The 21,732-nt window shown below is 40.4% G+C and overlaps 2 protein-coding genes across 2 annotated transcripts in view; one reads left to right on the forward strand and one right to left on the reverse strand.

Moving 5' to 3' along the window:
- The window catches only part of LOC115101193 (protein FAM78A-like), a 28,898-nt gene extending 12,533 nt beyond the window's left edge, over nt 1-16,365 (reverse strand). The window contains exon 1 of the mRNA XM_065004788.1: nt 15,376-16,365. Coding sequence (XP_064860860.1) covers nt 15,376-16,244 — 869 coding nt within the window. The 5' untranslated portion in view covers nt 16,245-16,365. The remainder of the gene's footprint in view (nt 1-15,375) is intronic.
- On the forward strand, nt 1,516-20,927 carry LOC115101192 (inactive phospholipid phosphatase 7-like). Its single transcript, XM_029620488.2, has 2 exons — nt 1,516-2,683; nt 18,670-20,927. The coding sequence occupies exons 1-2, from the start codon at nt 2,206-2,208 to the stop codon at nt 19,056-19,058; spliced, it is 867 nt and encodes a 288-aa protein (XP_029476348.1). The 5' UTR covers nt 1,516-2,205; the 3' UTR covers nt 19,059-20,927.
- The last annotated feature ends 805 nt before the right edge of the window (nt 20,928-21,732 follow it).

Below are 21,732 nucleotides of genomic sequence, written 5' to 3' on the forward strand. Positions count from 1 at the left end.
TCGGATACGCATTCTGTTTTCCATAAGCCACCAGTTCGGTCACTGGTGAAAGGTTTTTATTCCCCCCAAAAATGTTTTTGTGTGGATAAGAGGTCTGCAGCCAGCAACGGCTTGCATTGAGCAACGTCTTAATTATGTAACAATAAACGATTAACACTTAATGCCACAGTAATAAGCCCCCTTTCACTGACCCCAGTGTTACGACAATTATAACAATGTCACATCAAAAATACGTTACGACTAAATGAGGTGCACACCTCATGAGGTGCATGTACATAATAAATAACCCAGCTAGAATAAGTTGCTGAAGGTCTTCACTTACAACAGACACACAGCCCGCGTGCAATCCTATAATAACTCTATGCACGGGGATTATATGAGGGATAAGAATAAATATTGCTGTCCGTACCCGAAGTCGACGAACATTTTAGACATGGTATGCAAAAGGCAATAGGGCAAGTGAAACGGTTAGCTTAAAATTCAACAATTGGACGTAGTATCATTGCAAAACGCCTGTTGTAGCATATACCCAATATATTCTATTTAAAAAAAATAGAGGTTCACCACACATTTGAACAATGTAAGGCAAGACCGTCTTTTTGACTTGTCCCCTCAAGACAGTTTATTGGACTGCCCTATATGCGTGCGCACGTGGTTTGAGTGGTAATTCCGTTATCTTCCCAGTTGGTTCCTTTCTCTTTTATTGTAACGATCAATTGCAAGGTCCAGTAGTGGTAACATTTCAATGTACAGTTATTTCATCGTCGGTTATTATAATGAACACCGCGCAACATTCAAAGGCAACCAGGTCAACTTTCCCCTCTCCGTTTGGATCCCCATCTTCTTGTAGATCAACTAATAAAAACCTATTTGAATTCTAATCATGGAATGTCCGATAACCCAACCAGGCTCCCTCCTCGATCCCTGTCCTTTGGGTATAATTTAGTCCCAATTCCAGAACAGACTGTAATTTCTCTGCGCTTGTCCCATTGCGGCCACAGCAGGTTCACCCTCCCGTATTGGTCTATTTCAGCGGCTTGAGCTGCAGCTCCTTTTAAGTAGCCTACCTTTCAGACGACACTTCCCCTCGCCATTGCAAGCATTCTGGGAAATGTAGTGATGGGCTTTTTTGCTATATTTATTAAATGACATATAATTCAGGCTATAATAGGCCTACTTCTATCAGTCAAAGTGAAGTGAAATATTTTTGAGCGATGTTATAGGCTATAGGCTATAGCTCACATCAATTTGGATGAATTACCAATTAAAAAATATAAATTGGTGAATATTCAATAACAAAATAAATAATTTAAATGTAGGCCTACTTTGAATGCTCCTGAGAAAACCCCTTTTATTTTCTATAGGATAAAGTAAGTTTTCATAATTGAATGTTTGTTATTTTCCTTTCTTCTATTTTGGTTCGTGCTGAGAGCGTCTCTGTCGCTGTCCATTTAAGCACCTTGGAGAACTCCCATCTGGAAGAGCGCGTCCGTAGAAGAGCGCGGTGGAAGTGGGATTGTGCGTAGGCTACGTCATGTCCACGGAAAACGACTGCCGATCGAAAAATAGAGCTCTCATCTTTTGTAAATACTGAATGACTCGCCGAGCTGACTATGGATGCTTGTTCCTTGATTGACTTTAATAGTATCGGGGCTACAGTCTATCTGTCTAACTAAGAATTCATTGACGCGTTCTCCAAATTCCAATCGTGTTCCAAACGAGATGGATCTGAACGATAGCCCATTCTTATACATTGGCCTGGTAAGACGATAACAAAAATGTGTCTTTGTCGTTGAGCATAACAGACAAAGTAAAACCAGTGTATTTAGTTTCTACCGTTCAGGATCAAAACAAAACATTATGCCATTCCATGTTAGTTGCTGATGGTCGTATATTTTAGTTTATGACATGTTAAAGCTGATAATGTTTCACTGTAGATTGTATCTCGTTTGATTGGTCCAGGCAGATGCCAGTCAAGCCTCTTTGTGCCTGCATGGATCCGGTTGTAGGCTTAACACAGCAGCATGGGCAGCGCGCATTCCAACCGGCCTAAATATATCTGGTTAGGGACGCATTGGGGGAAGGAGAGGGCGACAGGGCTTAGCTTTGGATATTTAGGCTTCGTGGTTAAAACGAGAAATTGACCTTCTGAAACGTAGTACAGTAACTTTTTCCACCAAGGAGGCGAAGTGGGACCAACCCAAAATGCCCGCAATTCCGAGTTCTAGGTGCAGGACGCGGGATCGGAACAACGTCCTGAGCAGACCCGAGTTCATGTCCCTGAACCAGCCCCTTAGGGGCGGCAACTCGGAGAGCCAGGGAAACTCAAGGCGACCTGGTCAACCCAAACACCAAGCAAACCTGCCGTGCGACCCGCAGGAACCTACTGACAATGCCAACAAGGATCGGAAAGAGCCCACGAAACTGCCAGAGGAGGACTGTATCCAGCTGAACCCTTCCTTCAAGGGGATAGCGATGAGCTCCCTCCTCGCCATTGACATTTGTCTGTCCAAGCGCCTGGGGGTCTGCGCCTATACGTCGTCGTCTTGGGGCACGGTTCGTTCCATGGTCACCCTACTTGCGTTCACGGGGCACGGCATCACGTGGATCATTGGCACTATCGTGTGTTTGACAAGGAGTAATACGCTGGCGGAACAAGAGGTCTTGGTCAATCTATTACTTGGTAAATGCACGCCTCATAATTAAGTTATTTAATTGTACATGTATGATTCAGCTCTTATTTAATGGTTTTGTTATTATGCTATAGTGTGTCTATCAATGCATGCATTTTTAATAGGTATAGGCTATGCAGTCTACTGATATGATCACATCTCTACTTCCTTATCCCAGGGCCTGTATTAGGCCTATATAACCCATGTCAATAGGTTAATATTTATGCCATGAAATGTTAACTTGTTAATGCTTCTCACTAAAATATGTCATTGTCCACCAGAATTTAAAGCATCCCATGTTAGAGGATCAGAAGCAGGTAATTAGGAAATCCCTTCATGGTCCCTCTCTCCTTCACCCAGCACAGAAGCAGGCCTGGAGAACAGGTGCTAGGCTCCACATATCACAAGTTTCTTTGGACTAAATAACTATAAGTAGACATTTTACCAAGCCAGGGGCCTACATCAAAAGACTCCGTGAAGTCATTATCATCAGTGTCAAGCATAGCACTTCTTATCCCCACTATGGCAGATGGTACAACATCTACAGTATAATAATTTTCCAAAGTACCTTATTTAAGTAAATATACTTGATTATCCTTACATCCATAATAGGTGTTTTCCCTACATTAGATATAGTAATGCGAATGTAACAGATTTCTCTAACTAGCGGTAATGGAATCAACCTACAGTTGAAGTTGGAAGTTTACACACAGTAAACTTAGGTTGGAGTCATTAAAACTCGTTTTTCAATCACTCCACAAATGTCTTGTTAACAAACTATAGTTTTGGCAAGTCAGTTAGGACATCTACTTTGTGCATGTCACAAGTCATTTCTCCAACAATTGTTTACAGACAGATTATTTCACTTATAATTCCCTGTATCACAATTCCAGTTAGTCAGAAGTTTACATACACTAAGTTGACTGTGCCTCACAACAGCTTGGAAAATTCCAGAAAATGATGGATTGGTGTTGGTGTGTCAATGGGACAGTTGTAAATCATGCAGCGCGTTTTGTCAAGATCACAGACTTTAGAGAAACAACAAATGTCGGTACATACAGTGGGGCAAAAAAGTATTTAGTCAGCCACCAATTGTGCAAGTTCTCCCACTTAAAAAGATGAGAGAGGCATGTAATTTTCATCATAGGTACACTTCAACTATGACAGACAAAATGAGGAAAACAAATCCAGAAAATCACATTGTAGGATTTTTAATGAATTTATTTGCAAATTATGGTGGAAAATAAGTATTTGGTCACCTACAAACAAGCAAGATTTCTGGCTCTCACAGACCTGTAACATCTTCTTTAAGAGGCTCCTCTGTCCTCCACTCATTACCTGTATTAATAGCACCTGTTTGAACTTGTTATCAGTATAAAAGACACCTGTCCACAACCTCAAACAGTCACACTCCAAACTCCACTATGACCAAGACCAAAGAGCAATTATTAGGAAATGGAAGACATACAAGACCACTGATAATCTCCCTCGATCTGGGGCTCCACGCAAGATCTCACCCCGTGGGGTCAAAATGATCACAAGAACGGTGAGCAAAAATCCCAGAACCACACGGGGGTCCTAGTGAATGACCTGCAGAGAGCTGGGACCAAAGTAAAAAAGCCTACCATCAGTAACACACTACGCCACCAGGGACTCAAATCCTGCAGTGCCAGACGTGTCCCCCTGCTTAAGCCAGTACATGTCCAGGCCCGTCTGAAGTTTGGAGGAATGGGCCAAAATACCAGCAACAGTGTGTGAAAACCTTGTGAAGACTTACAGAAAACATTTGACCTCTGTCATTGCCAACAAAGGTTATATAACAAAGTATTGAGATAAACTTTTGTTATTGACCAAATACTTATTTTCCACCATAATTTGCAAATAAATTCATTATAAATCCTACAATGTGATTTTCTGGATTTTATTCTAATTTTGATGAAAATTACAGGCCTCTCTCTCATCTTTTTAAGTGGGAGAACTTGCACAATTGGTTGCTGACTAAATACCTTTTTGCCCCACTGTATAAGTGTCTTACATTGGCAGAAAGCTTAAATTCTTGTTAATTTAACTGCACTGACCAATTTACAGTAGCTATTACTGCGAAAAAATGCCATGCTATTGTTTGAGGAGCGCTCCTAACAACAAAACACCTTTTTCACCATGATAGGTTTCATAAATTCACCTCTGAAGGTGAAATGTGTACTTACATTCGGAAATCTTGCTCTGATTTATCATCTAAAGGGTCCCAGAGATAACAGGTAGTGTCGTTTTGTTAGATAAAATCCTTTTTCACATCTTAAAAAGGTCCATATAGCATGCACGGTCGATTTTGTATTTCCATTCGTTCAATTTGCAAAGAAAGGAATCTGTGAAAATCTCACCCTAAACATTGTTTCAACAACTCAAATCACATTCATATGTATTCCTCAGAGATTCTAGAAGGTAACAAGACTTCACTATGTCATTAGGGGTGTAGTATATCCTATAGGACACCATATTTGGTCAGAGAGCGACTCCTTCATGGCACGCTGATGACGCAGGCGGCCATCACTTGACCGACTGTATCTTGACCAATCAGGGTCAATCAGGGTCAAACAAAGCTAGCTAGACTGTATCTAGACCAATCAGGGTCAAAGAAAGCTAGCTAGATAGCCAATGATCTGGCTTTACGGGAGTATCCGGAACCCATGTATATGTCGTAAAATGTAGCTACTAACCTTGTATGCCTTTCAGCATACAGCATGCCTTTCAATTTAGGACAAAAATTATACAGATTTTCAGAGTTATGAAGTTATGAAAATGGGTTGTTTTGCAAATGTTGAACTTATAATATGGCTACTAATACATGGAAAGCTAAATCAAAGTCCAAGTATACAGATCTGACGATATTCTTGCAGAAAACTTTAATATGAATGTGAATGTCTCCTTCACGATTTGCCTAAATGTGCCTGGCGACTTCACACTAAAAGTCTTGTAGTTCACTCATACTTCAAGTTATCCATCTGAAACTTTGCACAAGCACTGCTGTCATCTTGTGGACGCTATCAGAATTGCAATGAAAGTGATAGAACTGTGCCCTTTCTCTTGCATTTCAAAGGTGGAAGAAAAAGACTTGTTTTTTTCTTTGTATTTTCTGCTACCAGATCTATTGTGTTATATTATCCTATATTCAATTCACATTTCCACAAACTTCACAGTTGGCTTTCAAATGGTACCAATAATATGCTTATCCTTGCTTCAGGGCCTGAGCTACAGGCAGTTAGATTTGGGTATGTAATTTAGGCGAAAATAAAAAGAAGGGGGCTATCCCTAAGAAGTTTTAAACAGCTTGGAAAATTCCAGAAAATGATGTCATGGCTTTAGAAGCTTCTGATAGGCTACTTGACATCATTTGAATCAATTGGAGGTGTACCTGTAGATGTATTTCAAGGCCTACCTTCAAACTGAGTGCCTCTTTGCTTGACATCATGGAAAAATCTAAAGAAATCATCCAAGACCTCAGAAATAATTGTAGACCTCCACAAGTCTGGTTCATCCTTGGGAGCAATTTCCAAATGCCTGAAGGTACCACGTTCATCTGTACAAACAATAGTACGCAGGTATAAACACCATGGGACCACATAGTCTTCAAACAGTCTTCATACAAAGTTGTGGCAAAATTGCTTAAGGACAATAAAGGCAAGGTATTGGAGTGGCCATCACAAAGCTGACCTCAATCCTATAGAAAATTTGTGGACAGAACTGAAAAAGCGTGTGCGAGCAAGGAGGCCTACAAACCTGACTCGGTTCCACCAGCTCTGTCAGGAGGAATGGGCCAAAATTCACCCAACTTTTTGTGGGAAGCTTGTGGAAGGCTACCCGAAACATTTGATCCAAGTTAAACAATTTAAAGGCAATGCTACCAAATACTAATTGAGTGTATGTAAAGTTCTGACACACTTGGAATGTGATGAAGAAATTAAAGCTGAAATAAATCATTCTCTCTACTATTATTCTGACATGTCACATTCTTTAAAGTAAATTGGTTATTCTAACTGACCAGGACAGGGAATTTTTACCAGGGTTAAATGTCAGGAATTGTGAAAAATTGAGTTTAATGTATTTGGCGAAGGTGTATGTAAACTTCTGACTTCAACTGTAGATGGTGAACTAATTTTAGGAGGTTATTTTGACACATGTCTGTGAAGGAAACCAGCAAGCTATACTCCAGACTGATTGTGTCAATTCATGCATTTCTCAGAACAAATTGGGGCCACTGTGCAGATATTTTCTTTTGATGGGGGTGAGAGAGAGAGAGACTTCAAAAGTACTATACTCACATTGTTCCCATTCAGCTATGTGCCACTGAAGCTAAGCAGTGTTGGTCCTGGTCGATCCCTGGATGGGAGACCAGATGCTGCTGGAAGTGGTGTTGGAGGTCCAGTAGGAGGAACTCTTTTCTCTGGTCTAAAATAATATCCCAATGCCCCAGTGCAGTGATTGGGGACATTGCCCTGTGTATGGTGCTGTCTTTTCCGGATGGGATGTTAAACGGGTATTCCTCACTCTCTGTGGGCTTCCAATATGGGCTGGTTCATACCAGTGAATTCACCATGTCCCTTTTGACACCTGAAATCTTGAGGGATTTTATTGTTACACCAGTAGAGTGTTTACTCAGAAAAACACTGCAAATCTGTGGACTGAATCTATATTGTGTTCAGTTTATAATCTGTTTAATTTGGTCAAGTTTGGGCTATTGTGTTTGTAGCAATGTTCAGGTCATTGTTCAGGTCATTAATAGAGATCCTTGATAGGATAGGGAACCACCGTGTTTAAACAAGCATCCTGATTAAGGCAGCTGTGAATGCAGTATCATTCACAATAGCATCTCTATCTCGCTTCATTTTGCCTTCAGGTTGAGATCCGGTGACTGTGCTGGCCACTCCATTATAGACGGAATACCAGCTGACTGCTTCTTCCCTAAATAGCTATTGCATAGTTTGGAACTGTGCTTTGGGTCATTGTCCTGTTGTAGGAGGAAATTGGCTCCAATGAAGCACCATCCACGGCATGGCGTTGCAAAAGGGAGTGATAGCCTTCCTTCTTCAAGATCTCTTTTACACTGTTCAACTCTCCCACTTTACCACCACCAAAGCACCCCCAGGCCATCACATTACCCCCACCATGCTTGACAGATGGCGTCAAGCACTCTCCAGCATCTTCATTTTTTCCTCGTCTCACGAATGTTCTTCTTTGTGATCCGAACACCTCAAACTTAGATTTGTCTGTCCATAACACTTTTTTCCAATCTTCCTCTGTCCAGTGTCTGTGTTATTTTTCCCATCTTATTGCCCAGTCTAAGATGGCTTTTTCTTTGCAACTCTGCCTGCCAGCATCCCAGAGTTGCCTCTTCACTTTTGACGTTGAGACTGGTGTTTTGCGGGTACTATTTAATGAAGCTGCCAGTTGAGGACTTGTAAGGCATCTGTTTCTCAAACTAGGCACTCTAATGTACTTGTCCTCTTGCTCAGGTGTGCACCGGGGTCTCCCACTCTTCTTTTCTATTCTGGTTAGAGCCAGTTTGCACTGTTCTGTAAAGGGAGTAGTACACAGCGTTGTACAAGGTCTTCAGTTTCTTGGCAATTTATCACATAGTCTTCATTTCTCAGAACAAGAATAGACTCACAAGTTTGAGATGAAAGTTCTTTGTTTCTTGCCGTTTTGAGCTTGTAATCAAACTCAAATGCTGATGCTTCAGATACTCAACTAGTCTAAAGAAGGCCAGTTGTATTGCTTCTTTAATCAGGACAACAGTTTTCATCTGTGCTAACATAATTGCAAAGGGTTTTTCTAATGATCAATTAGCCTTTTAAAATGCTAAACTTGGATTAGCTAACACAACGTGCCATTGGAACACAGGAGTGATGGTTATTTTTATTTAATTTTTTTTTTTTTTTTTTGCAAGTTTCAAGTTTTATTTGTCACGAGTACAGTGAAATGCTTATTAACTTGCAAGCTCTTCCCAACAGTGCAGTAGTCAATATCAAAATAGTATATACAAAAAAAAACATGAGAAATAACAAAGAAATAAAAATGCATAGAGTTGCTAAAGCATAGACACGTATCCATCAGACTATCTCACTCTGTTTTCTAAGTGGCTGGACAGAGACCCTGCCTGTTTGTTTTGGTGGGGTAACCCTGGCTGTAGACACTAAAACAAACCTTTAATACTGAGAATACACCATCAATATTGTCACTGTCTGACTCAGTCAGCAGGGGATTTGGAATGGAGACGGAGACAGGGAGCGATGTGAGGGCTTTATAGTGGAATCTTCCATATGCCGTCACTGAGAGTCAACAGGGAAATGGAGGTGTCTGTGGACAGAAAGCCAGTTAAGTGTCTATTGTATGATCTTTCTTTCACATTGAGTGAACTCATCTGACAGAGCTTGATAATCTTGATAACTGAACGTCAGGAGCAAGATTAAAATTGAATTATGGTCTTAAAATCGAGTATGGTGGACTTCAGTTCGGTCTTAAGGTGTCAAAGGATGTAATATACTCAGTTATTGTAACCAGTGGTTAAATAGCTGGGAAACAGTGGAAGGGTTGAGTTCTATTGGACTGATTGGACTGGTCATTTTATGGGCTGAAAAGTGTTCATTATGAGATGATTTTAGCATGCCAAGTTGCCAACAGACTCATCTAAATGCAACAGTATATAGGCTAACCCCCTTGGCCCTTGTCTCAATATGTAATGGATTACCGCTGGGCACAAACTAGTTGGATCAATGTTGTTTCAACATAATTTGTCAATTTTTTGTTTTGTGGAAATATATGGATTTGTTGTTTTTACGTCATTATGGTAACCAAATTTCAACATAGGCAAACCTTGTATAAAATATTTGTACCATTAAAAAAATAATAATAATTAAATGTTACAGTGTTCATAACCCTTGACTTATTCCACATTTTGTTGTGTTACAGCCTTCATTCAAAATTGATTAAATGTATTTTACTGCACACAATACCCGATAATAACAAAGTGAAAACATGCTTTGACGAAGTTTTGAAAATTATATTGAAAAATGAAATACAGGAATATGACATTTAAGTAACTGTTTATGTAGGGTAACTTTGGCAGCTATTACAGCTTTGAGTCTTTCTGGGTAAGTCTCTGAGAGTGTACCACACCTGGATTGTGCAACATTTTCCCATTATTCTTTTCAAAATTATTTAAGCTTTGTCAAATTGCTTGTTAATCATTGCTAGACAACCATTTTCAGGTCTTGCCATAGATTGTCAGATAGATTTCAGACAGAACTGTAACTCGGCCACTCAGAAACATTCACTGTCTTCTTGGTAAGCAACTCCAGTGTTAATTTGGCCTTGTATTTTAGGTTATTGTCCTGCTGAAAGGAGAATTTCATCTTCCAGTGTCTGGTGGAAAGCAGCATGAACCAGGTTTTCCTGTAGGATTTTGCCTGTGCTTAGCACCATTTTGTTTATTTTTTTAATCCTAAAAAAGTCCCTAGTCCTTATCGATTACAAGCATACCCATAACATGATGCAGCTACCACTATGCTTGAAAATATGGAGAGTGGTACTCAGTGATGTGTTGTGTGGGATTTGCCTCTGTCACACTCTGACCTTTATTTGAGTTGTTTGTTTCTATGTTTTGTTTGGTCAGGGTGTGATAATGAGTGGGCATTCTATGTTGCATGTCTAGTTAGTCTGTTTCTATGTGTTTTGGCCTGATATGGTTCTCAATCAGTGGCAGGTGTTTGTCGTTGTTTCTGATTGGGAACCATATTTAGGTAGCCTGTTTTGTATTGTGGTTCGTGGGTTATTGTCTATGTTATGGTGCACGTTAGCACAATGGTTTGATAGCAGTCACGTTTGTATTGTATTGTTAGTTTGTTTGTTAGTTAGTATACTTTGTGTTTTTTTCTGTCTTTCACTAAAATCATGCATTCACACCACGCTGCGCTTTGGTCTACTCAATACGACGATCGTGACAGCCTCAAACAAAACAATTTGTATTCAGGACAAAAAGTTAATGTGGATTTTATTTAAAAGTATTACTTGAGTGCCTTGTTGCAAACAAGATGCAGATTTTGGAATATTTGTATTCTGTACAGGTTTCCTTATTTTCACTATGTAATTTAGGATAGTATTGTAGAGTAACTACAATGTTGTTGATCCATCCTCCATTTTCTCCTATTACAGCCATTAAACTCTTTAACGTTTTTTTTGTTTTTTTATTTAAAAAAAATATTTTTATTTCTTAATTTTTTTAATTAAACAAACTTACAAACAGAAATTAAACAAAAAAGCTCAGTTTAAACCAAGAGGTTAGGTTCCACACATGGAACGTACAGTGTAGTTCTGAAATACATAGATCCCCGCCATTCTAAGAGAATCCTTGCAGCATAATAGCTGATACCTCAGGTTCTAGGTAATTTAGATAAGGTTCCCATACTTTGTAGAACTGGTCTGTTTTAGAATGCAATGTACATGTCAGATATTCCAGAGGCACCCATTCAAATAGTATCTTATGCCAGTCTTTAATAGAAGGAACCTTATCACTAATCCACTGTAAAAGGATGTTTTTCCTCGCTGCGAAGGTAAGGATGTTGTAAAGCCTTCTTTTACAGACAGAAGTAACATGCCTACTAGGGAGACCTAACAGTAAAGAAACTGGGTCCAATTCTAGATCAACCCCTAGGATCTTTTCAATTTCTTGCAGGACACCAGACCAGTATCTTTGTATTTTGGTACATGACCTTAAACAATGTGTTAGGGTGCCTGTATCAGTTTTGCATTTAAGACACTGAGGGGAAGAGGAAGTGGGGCTAAAAGCATGTCTGCGATTTGGGGATATATGCAATCTGTGTATTATTCTTAATTGGATTGCTCTAGTACGGTTACATATAGATATTGTTTTTGCATATCTCCAAATGTCCTCCCACATCTCTTCGTCAATAGTAACAGACAATTCTTTCTCCCACACTTGTTTCACCCTCTGTGTGTTGACAGCAGAAAAGGACCTTAAAGTATCATAAAACAGACTTACAGACATTTTCCTTTGTGGGAAAAAAAGCATTCTTTCAATGACAGACTAATCAGGGTTACCAATTAAGGTGGTGCTCTCCAGAATATAATGTCTTACTTGTAGGAAGCGGAAAAAGTCCTGCTTTGGGAGTCGATATTTCTCGACCATCTGCTCAAATGACAACAAAATCTTGTCAGCAAATAAGTCGTTTAGCCTGCGTATGCCCTTATTAAGCCATAAGTTAAAGCCAGCATCCAGCAATCCTGGACTGAAATCTGGGTTGTTAAGAATTGGGGTAAGAGCAGAGGTTAGTTTGGACCTTCCCAGGAAGCGTTGAACTGACCTCCATACTTTGAGTGTGTTAAGTGTAACTGGATTATTGCAGTGTTCTTCTACAGACTTGAAACTTCTGAAAAATAAAAGATCCTGTAAGGGGTATTTTGAAAGAGAAGTCTCAATGTCTAACCAAATAGAGGAGTCATCATTTGTGATCCAGTCAGAAATATAACAAAGGTGGGCACACCATTGATAGAACTTGATATTGGGCAGGTCCAAGCCGCCCATAGAACTTGGCAGCTGCAATATTGCCATCTTAAGTCTTGGCTTGCGTTTACTCCATATAAAGGAACTTAGCCATCCATTTACATCCTTTATTACCTTATTGGGGAGTAATACTGGGATCATTTGGATTGGGTAAAGTAGTCTAGGTAAAACGTTCATTTTCAGGAGGGATATTCTACCCAACCAAGAAATGGGGAGAGAGTTCCAGCGCTCCAGATCCTGTCTTATTGTATCAAACAAGGGAACAAAATTGGCTTTGTACATTAGCTGGAATTTAGGAGTTACAAATATACCCAGATACATGAAACCTGAGGGAGACCATTTAAAAGGGAAGGGGGAGAAGTATTAGGTACAGAGTGTAGGCTACCAAGTGGCATAGCCTCTGACTTAGGTTAATCTTGTAGCCTGAGAATTCACTGAATAATTCAATTATATTAATAAGAGATGTAATTGAAGTCTCGGGACTAGAGATGAATATCAGGACATCATCAGCATACAAGCTTATTTTATGGTGAACATCACCAATGAGCAGCCCCTGTATAGCAGGCGTTACCCTGATGGCCTCGGCCAGTGGTTCCATAACGAGTGCAAAGAGGAGGGGGGATAAAGGACAGCCCTGTCTGGTACCTCTGTGTATAGAGAAGCTATTTGACCGTAGCCCATTAGTTAGGACAGCAGCCTGAGGATCATCATACAAAACTTTCACCCATTTTATAAAGTTGTCCCCCAGACCAAATTTATTTAGAGCAAATAATAGGTAAGACCACTCCACACGATCAAATGCTTTCTCAGCATCTAGGGAGAGCACAAGACCATCTACAGCACTTTGTTGGTAGGCTTGAATTACATTAAGAAGCCGCCTGACGTTGTTGCATGACTTACGGCCCCTAATGAAGCCAGTTTGGTCTCCTTTCACAATTAGTGGCAATGAGTCCTCTAATCTTGTGGCTAGAATTTTAGAAAGCAATTTTCTATCCACATTCAGAAGGGAAATTGGTCTGTACGAGGAACAAGACTCTGGACATTTTCCCTTTTTGAGAATAAGTGAAATGTTGGCTTCTCTCAGCGTTTGAGGGAGTTGGTCATTTGAAAATGAGTGGTTAAACATATCACGCAATGGCTCAAGGATCAGGCCATGGAACTCTTTATAGAACTCACTACAAAACCCGTCTGGTCCTGGGGCCTTACCATTTTGCAGATTCTTAATTGCGAACATTATCTCTTCCTTGGTAATAGGGGCATTAAGGAGGGACCTCTGTTCTTCGGAGATAGTAGGGAGCTCAATCTTACCAAAGAAGTTCTCCATTAATTTGGGTGCATCCTTTGGCAGTTCTGAGGCATAAAGGTTTGTATAAAATTTCTTAAATGAGTCACTTATCAATTTATTTTCATATAAATGATTACCATCAGAATCAGTAATAGTAGCAATTGACTGAGAGTCAGCCCTCTTTTTAGCTAGGTATGCCAAGTACTTTCCTGGCTTATCGCCATGTTCATATAGCTTTTGCCTGACAAATCTCATTTTCTTTTCAGCGTCCTGTGTTAGGAGAGAGTCTAGCGTTGATCTAATGACTGATATTTCCTTTAATAGGGCAGGAGTGGGCGTTTTAATGTAGTCCTTCTCTTTAGTTCCTAATTCACCCTCTAACATTTTTGCTTTTCCCGCTTTTTCCGTCTCTTAGTAGCTGTGTATGACATAATCAGACCCCTGGCATACGCTTTACAGGTCTCCCAAAGGAGCGAGGGGTTATCTGTTGATTGAGAGTTAATAGAGAAAAATGCTTTAAACTCTGTTATAAAGTATGATGTGAATGTATGGTCTTTAAGAATGGTTGTGTTCAACCTCCAATGTCTTGACCGATTGAATGCCCCGTTGAGTTTTATGTCCAGGATCACCTCAGCATGATCAGATATGACTATGCTTCCTATCCTAGCAGATAAAACAGACTGCAAAGATGTCTTGGGCATAAAAAAATAATCTATTCTAGTCTGACATCCATGAGGTGCAGAGAAAAAAGTGAACTCTCTGTTGGAGGGATGGAAAGCTCTCCAGACATCCGCATACCCCAGATCATCACAAATAGCTTTAAGTGACTTAGCTTGAGGAGAGAGTGAAGCTATACCACTGGGAAACCTATCAATAAGGGGGTTCAACAAGCAGTTAAAATCTCCTCCAACCACTGCAGTGTCTGAGTTTAATTCTGAAAAGTCTAGAAATGCCTTAGTGAGGAAATCAGGGGGGTGAGCAGGGGGGAAGTAAATGTTCATCATGGAAATGTTCTGCCCTTGTAAAGTACCATTAATTATAACAAAGCGACCAAATGTATCTTTCACACAATTCAAGACCTTAAGTGGTAAGTTCTTTTTCACCAGAATTGCTACACCTCTACTTCTGGATGTAAATGATGAGAAAAAAACTTGACCAAACCCCCCCTTGTTGTAATTTCAGGTGCTCCTTATCATCCAAATGGGTTTCTTGCAACAGTGCAATATCAATATTTTCTTTTTTCAAAAAAAGACAATACTTTCTTCCTCTTAATGGGGTTATGGCTCCCTCTAATGTTCCACGTACATACACGCAGTCTGTTATCTGCCATTGTATCTTGACCATTCAATATTCAGACTGGATCCTACTGTAAAAGTGGGGTGGTACCTTTTTCCATGTGTTGAACTCTCCTCTATCTCACTGAGCATAAACAAAAAATATGAACCCTGAACTCGAACTATACTAAACCCAAAAATTAAACATGTAAAATTCCAAAAGGGGGTTTTCCCACTAGCTAACATGCAGGGGATTTCAACTCTCCAATGTAGACTCTTAAGTCCGCATTGCCGCTCAATAGCCTCATCCTTTATATATATGGAAAAGAAAATCAATAGAAGAAGATTGAGGCTCTTCCACCTAAAACCAAGCCTGGGCACCAATATGGATTCACACATATCTCAGCCTGAGCTATAGCGGCTATTAATTTAGCAAGAAAAATAATAAAGTTACGAATATTACTGAGCCGAGTACGTGGGGACTCACACCACTGTTTCGTGATCAGATTCAACCAAAAATAAGCAAAGTTATTCAATGCTGTGGAGGTGCAGCTTAAAGTTATTTACCCGAGAGAGTCAATAAACGCAGCAGCCTCTTCAGGTGTGTAGAGCTTTTTAGGTGATCCGTTGACCATAATCTTCAATGTGGCCGGGTACAACAGTGCGTAGTCCATCTTCATTCTCCTGAGTCGAGCCTTCGCCTCATCAAACGCTTTGCGTCTTCGTACAACCGCTGTGGAATAATCATTGAAGAATGAGACCTTTGGACCTTTATGTTGACTACCATCAGAGCCGATGTTTCTAGCCGCATCCATGACGCGCTGCTTGTCGGTGAAGTTGTGGAACTTTATAACCACCGGCCGTGGGCGTTGATTGGGGCCCGGTATCGGTGCTTGAGAGCGATGGGCTCTGTCCAGCTTCACACGACCAGCCTTAGTGTCCATTTGTAGGTAGCCAGGGATCCATTCCTCAAAGAATTTTACTGAACGTGTCCCTTCAGAATTTTCCGGGAGTCCCACAACACGAATATTGCATCTGCGTCCTCGATTATCCAAGTCGTCAATGTGCTCCGCCATTTCGCGCACCTGTTTCTCAAGTGCTTTTATCTTAGCGTCCATAGATGTAGTTGAAGTTTCCACTGCAGCAATTCTTCCTTCCGCCTCAACAACACGTTTCACAACGCTCTGTATTTCAGCTGAATGGCCTGCTATTGCTTCCAAGACCGTTCTTATCTTAGCATCGATCACTTTAGTAATGTTATCAGTCATCTTTTGAATCATCAGGTCCATTGTGCCCGGGTCCGCAATGGTGTTAGCTTCGCTAACGTTAGCTAGCTCCTCATGCACATCCACAGGGGTGGTGGTTTTGGTCGACTTCTTAGTATTTCTATTGGGCATGTTGTCGGAGATTTTTGCGAAATAGTCGTCAAGACTCATTATATGGTAACTTATTTAGCCAATTCTACCACTTTTTCAAGCTAGGAGATTAATGTAAGAATATAAATTTACGAATGCCACGAGAGCTCGCTGAAACACCGTGTTCTCTCTACGGCGCCATTTTGTCCCCCCAGTGATGGTTATTGATAATGGGTCTCTGTGCGCCTATGTCGATATTCCATTAAAAATCAGCCATTTCCAGCTACAATTGTTAATGTTGTAAATGACTATGTCTACACTGTATTTCTGATCAATTTTATGTTATTTTAATGGACAAAACACTTGCTTTTCTTTCAAAAACAAGGGCATTTCTAAGTGACCCCAAACGTTTGAACGGTAGTGTACATATTTTTAGCTTGGAAGTGCATCATAGATAACATTGACTCTAGGCTGGTGAAATCCGTGGCTTGGCTCTCCTCCTCCCTCACCTTCAGTAGTGCTGAGGTGGGCTATATCAGGGGGCAGAGCACCATTGACTTTCATTGGGAGCTCAGCACTGTGTCCCCACTGTCCCAGAATGACCCAAAGGTACCTCATACTCACTTCCATGCTGTCCATTCCCCTCTCTCTGCCTTCTTTCAATTTCCTCTAACTTTCATTTTTCATCCTTTTTCATCCTTAACTCCTTTCTTTCTTCCTATCTTTCCTTCCTTCATTTCCAACATCTCTCCCTCTCTCATTCCATGCTTCCAACCTCCTTCATTCCACCAACTCCCAAATCTGTGAATTCTAATTTGCTAGAAGTCTACTTCACAATAGAACTAGGGTGTTGTGTGTGTGGGTGTACAGGAAGGAGACGGTGTCATCAATGTCTGAATCCTGAGCCCTGACAGGTTCCACAGGGTGGGGTGGAAGCCGGGTAATCAAAATGAAAGGTGGGGATATTTTGGGCCGCACATAGAGGTTTGGATGCTACTAAAAGGAGACACTTTAGGATGGGATCAAGTACTCTAGGTTAGTCATATCCAAATAATTAATAATGATCTATCACACCCAATCATAAGTAAGTCTATTATACTGTACATCTGTATTATTCAAGTCTTTTCCATTCTTATTACAAAGGTTTCAGGTGGAAAACGTTTCTATCTCAGTATTTCACTTGCAAAACCTCTCAGCGACAGTCGCCTCAGATCAAATCACTACACAGATAGCCAAGTGCACATACAGTAAGCCAAAGCTGAACTATAAGCTAGGTGCTCTCAGTTTTGTGCTAGCTTCAAATTTGGACTCCAGACCAAAGAACAAATTTCCACCAGTCTAATGTCCATTGCTCGTGTTTCTTGGCCCAAGCAATTATCTTCTTATTATTGGTGTCCTTTAGTAGTGGTTTCTTTACAGCAATTCTACCATGAAGGCCTGATTCACGCAGTCTCTTCTGAACAGTTGATGTTGAGATGTGTCTGTTACTTGAACTTTGTGAAGCATTTATTTGGGCTGCTATTTCTGAGGCTGGTAACTCTAATGAACTTATTCTCTGCAGCAGACGTAACTCTGGGGCTTCCTTTCCTGAGGCTGTCCTCATGAGAGCCAGTTTCATCAAAACGCTTGATGGTTTTTGCGACCGCACTTGAACAAACTTTCAAAGTTCTTGAAATGTTCCATATTGACTGATCTTCATGTCTTAAAGTAATGATGTACTGTCGTTTCTTTTTGCTTATTTGATCGGTTCTTGCCTTAGCCATATTTGGTAAAAGACCAAGTCTATATTATCTTCTGTATACGCCCCTAACTTGTCACGACACAGCCGATTGGCTCAAACCGATTGGCTCAAAAAATGTATTCCACAAATAACTTTTAAGAAGCCACACCTGTTAATTGAAATGCATTCCAATTGACTACCCCATGAAGCTGGTAGAGAATGCCAAGAGTGTGCAAAGCCGTCATCAAGGCAAAGGGTGGCTATTTGAAGAATCTCAAATCTCAAATATATATTTATTTAACACTTTTTTGGTTAATACATTATTCCATATATGTTATTTCATAGTTTTGATGTCTTCACTAGAAAATAGTAAAAATAAAGAAAAACTCTTGAATTAGTACTTTTGACCGGTAGTGTACATCACAGAAGACTGAAATATAACAAAACTGTTTGACATAGAAACACCAGATTTTCTGCAGATAATTTTTTTTTTAAAGTGTATTAATTATGAAATTATGAAAAATATTAATAACATTCCACCATGAGGCCACAAGGTCATTTGACTGCAGGAAAGGGCTACCAGCCACTGTGTCATTGCTAGGGTACCGCCTGGCCTGCCTCATTGCTTCATTTCTGATGCTTTGCCCTATAACAGATATAGAGAAAATTACATGAACTATAAGCTAATTGGTCTCCATGGGTTTTTGACTGGAGATATTGTGGTTGTGGTTTACTGACCTTAATTGATTTAGTTTGGCTGTTTCATGCAACATCTTCTCTCCTCAGCCCTCCTGCTTGACGTCATGACAGTGGCCGGAGTCCAGAAGCTGATCAAACGCAAAGGACCCTGGGAGATGAGTCCGGGATTCCTGGACTACTGTGTCATGGATGTGTACTCCTTCCCAGCGGCCCACGCCAGCCGCGCCGCCATGGTGTCCAAGTTCTTGCTTTCCCACCTGGTCCTGGCCGTCCCTCTTCGCATCCTGCTGGTGCTCTGGGCCTTCCTGGTGGGCATGTCCCGGGTGCTGTTGGGTAGACACCACCTGACCGACATGGCGTGCGGCTTCGCCCTGGGCCTTCTGCACTTCAGCCTGGTGGAGACAGTGTGGCTGTCGTCCAGCACCTGTCAAACCCTCATCTCTATAGGGACCCTCAGCTGGAGCTCCTTCTACTGAACACAGGGCCAGGAGTTCTTCCTGATGTGATCTGAGTTTTCCCTGATCAAGGCCTACTGTCAAAGGCTGCATTAGACCTACGTATAGGCTTTATCTTGATTTCCTTTCAATTATGTTGTTTGTATTTTTCTGCTGGAAACTATCATTTGTTTAAACTACACATTTTTGAGAGACAGGTGGACTGGACTCCAAATGTGAATAGATTTTTGCTGTCTTTGAATTGTGCTGTATGTGTTAAAAAAAACATGATTTTTGTCTTGAAGATCAGGGATTTTGCTACAAGGTTAAATATTTATCCTATCCAAATAGGTTTCAAAAGATAGTTTTGATTAGTTTAAGGCAAGCTGTTTCATCATAGATCTGTATGTTGTATATTCCACATTGTTTGCCTTCTCTGCTGCAATCTAAGCATTAACCAAGCAGATAGACACAGTTAGTTTATGGTGCTGATTTCATGGCTCACTGAGTAACTGAAAAACGTCTGTGTGAAGTCAACTACAGTACATCAGGCTTGGGGTTACCATTGATACTGTGACATATGTGTGTGTATATGTGTGATTGTGTGTGTGCATATGTGTTACGCTCGTCGTTGGAAGGAGTAGACCAAGGTGCAGCGTGGTAGGCGTACATCTTTCTTTTATTGATGACACTGAAAAAACAACAAAATACAAAACGCACAATTCTGTAAGGCTGGAAAGCAACAGTACAAAAACAAGATCCCACAAACTAAGGTGGAAAAAAGGCTGCCTAAGTATGATCCCCAATCAGAGACAACGATAGACAGCTGCCTCTGATTGGGAACCATACCCGGCCAACAAAGAAATAGACAACATAGATTGCCCACCCTAGTCACACCCTGACCTAACCAAATAGAGAATTAAAAGATCTCTAAGGTCAGGGCATGACAATATGTCTGTGTGTGTTTGTATGCCTCCATGCAAGATTTCTTATGTGTGTACCTTTGTGAGTCAAACGTAATGTCTTCTGGAGGGTAAAAGTCACTGAGTAAACCTTTGCTGGGTAAAGTCCGGAATGTTCACTGGCATGTACAAAAAATGAATTATACCCAATATCAAAGGCTTTTTACCTACTGTATGCCTTCATGTATTTCATTTATTGGTCTTCTGCTATGTCTTTTTTTTGTTTTTTTTGTGATATTATGGACTTGGCAACCAAACTATTTAAGCTGTAGTCTTTTTGCTTTCGGATTGTGTGTGTGTGAGCGTGCGTGCGTGTGACATTCATTTTTTGATTGTGGTGGATGCTTTTAAGAACATGTCCATGTGCTAAACCCAAGTAATGGCTGTATTTGGACTCATTGACCACAAAATTGATTGGTAGCCACCACCTGAAAACCATTGATTTACATAACTCCACTCCATCAATATGCCTCACTGTCTGCAGTTACTCATCAGTAATGAAGCTGAAACAACAGCTTCCTTATTTATTCAGGGCAAACCTATTGAAATACATGTATCACAGCTGACCACACACACACACACAAAGTTGCATGTGTCTCCCCTTTTACGGGGAAGAAGGACGGGAACAAAGGAGGGATAATCTGTCTCAGCAGATGGGAAAATGGCATTTACGGTGCCTTCAGAAAGTATTCACACCGCTTGAGTTTTCCCACATTTTGTTGTGTTACAGCCTGCATAAAATTGATAACATTCGGATTTCACTGGCATACACACAATACCCCATAATGTCAAAGTGGAATCATGTTTTCCATTTTATTTGATTTTTTATACAAAATTAAAAGCTGAAATGTCATGAGTCAATAAGTATTCAACCCCTTTGTTATGGCACACTAAATAAGTACAAATGTGCTTAACAAGACAATAAACAATAAACAATAAATTGCATGGACTCACTTTGTGTGCAATAATAGTGTTCCTCTCTCTAAGCCACACAGACAATGATATGTAAGGTCCCTCAGTCAAGAAGTGAATTGTAAACACCGATTCGACCACAAAGGCCAAGGAGGTTTTCTAATACCTCTCAATGAAGGGCAACTATTGGTAGATGGGTCAAAAATAAAAAACAAACATTGAATATCCCTTTGGGCGCAGTGAAGTTATTCATTACACTTTGGATGGTGTATCAATACACCCAGTCACTACAAAGATACATGGTCCTTCTTCACTCAGTTGCCGGAGAGGAAGGAAATTGAGTTATTGAGGAATTACAGAGTTTAATGGCTGTGATAGGAAAAGACTGAGGATGGATCAACAACACTGTTTTTACTCCACAATACTAACCTGAATGACAGAGTGAAAAGAAGTAAGCAGGTACAGAGTAAAAAATATTCCAAAACATGCATCCTGTTTGCAATAAGGCACTAAAGTAAAACTGCTAAAAATGTTGCAAAGAAATTAACGTTGTACCCTAAATACAAAGTGTTATGTTTGGGGTAAATCCAACACAACACATTACTGAATTCCACTCTTCATATTTTCAAGCATGGTGGTGGCTGCATCATATTATGGGTATGCTTGGCATCGGCAAGGACTATGGAGTTTTTTAGGATAAAAATAAAAAATCCTAAAGGGAAACCTGGTTCAATCTGCTTTCCAACAGACACTGGGAGACAAATTCACCTTTCATTAGGACAATAACCTAAAACACAAGGCCAAATATACACTGGAGTTGCTTACCAAGACGACATTGAATG

This window comes from Oncorhynchus nerka, linkage group LG19 (assembly GCF_034236695.1).
Source record: "Oncorhynchus nerka isolate Pitt River linkage group LG19, Oner_Uvic_2.0, whole genome shotgun sequence".
Classification (NCBI taxonomy): Eukaryota; Metazoa; Chordata; class Actinopteri; order Salmoniformes; family Salmonidae; genus Oncorhynchus; species Oncorhynchus nerka.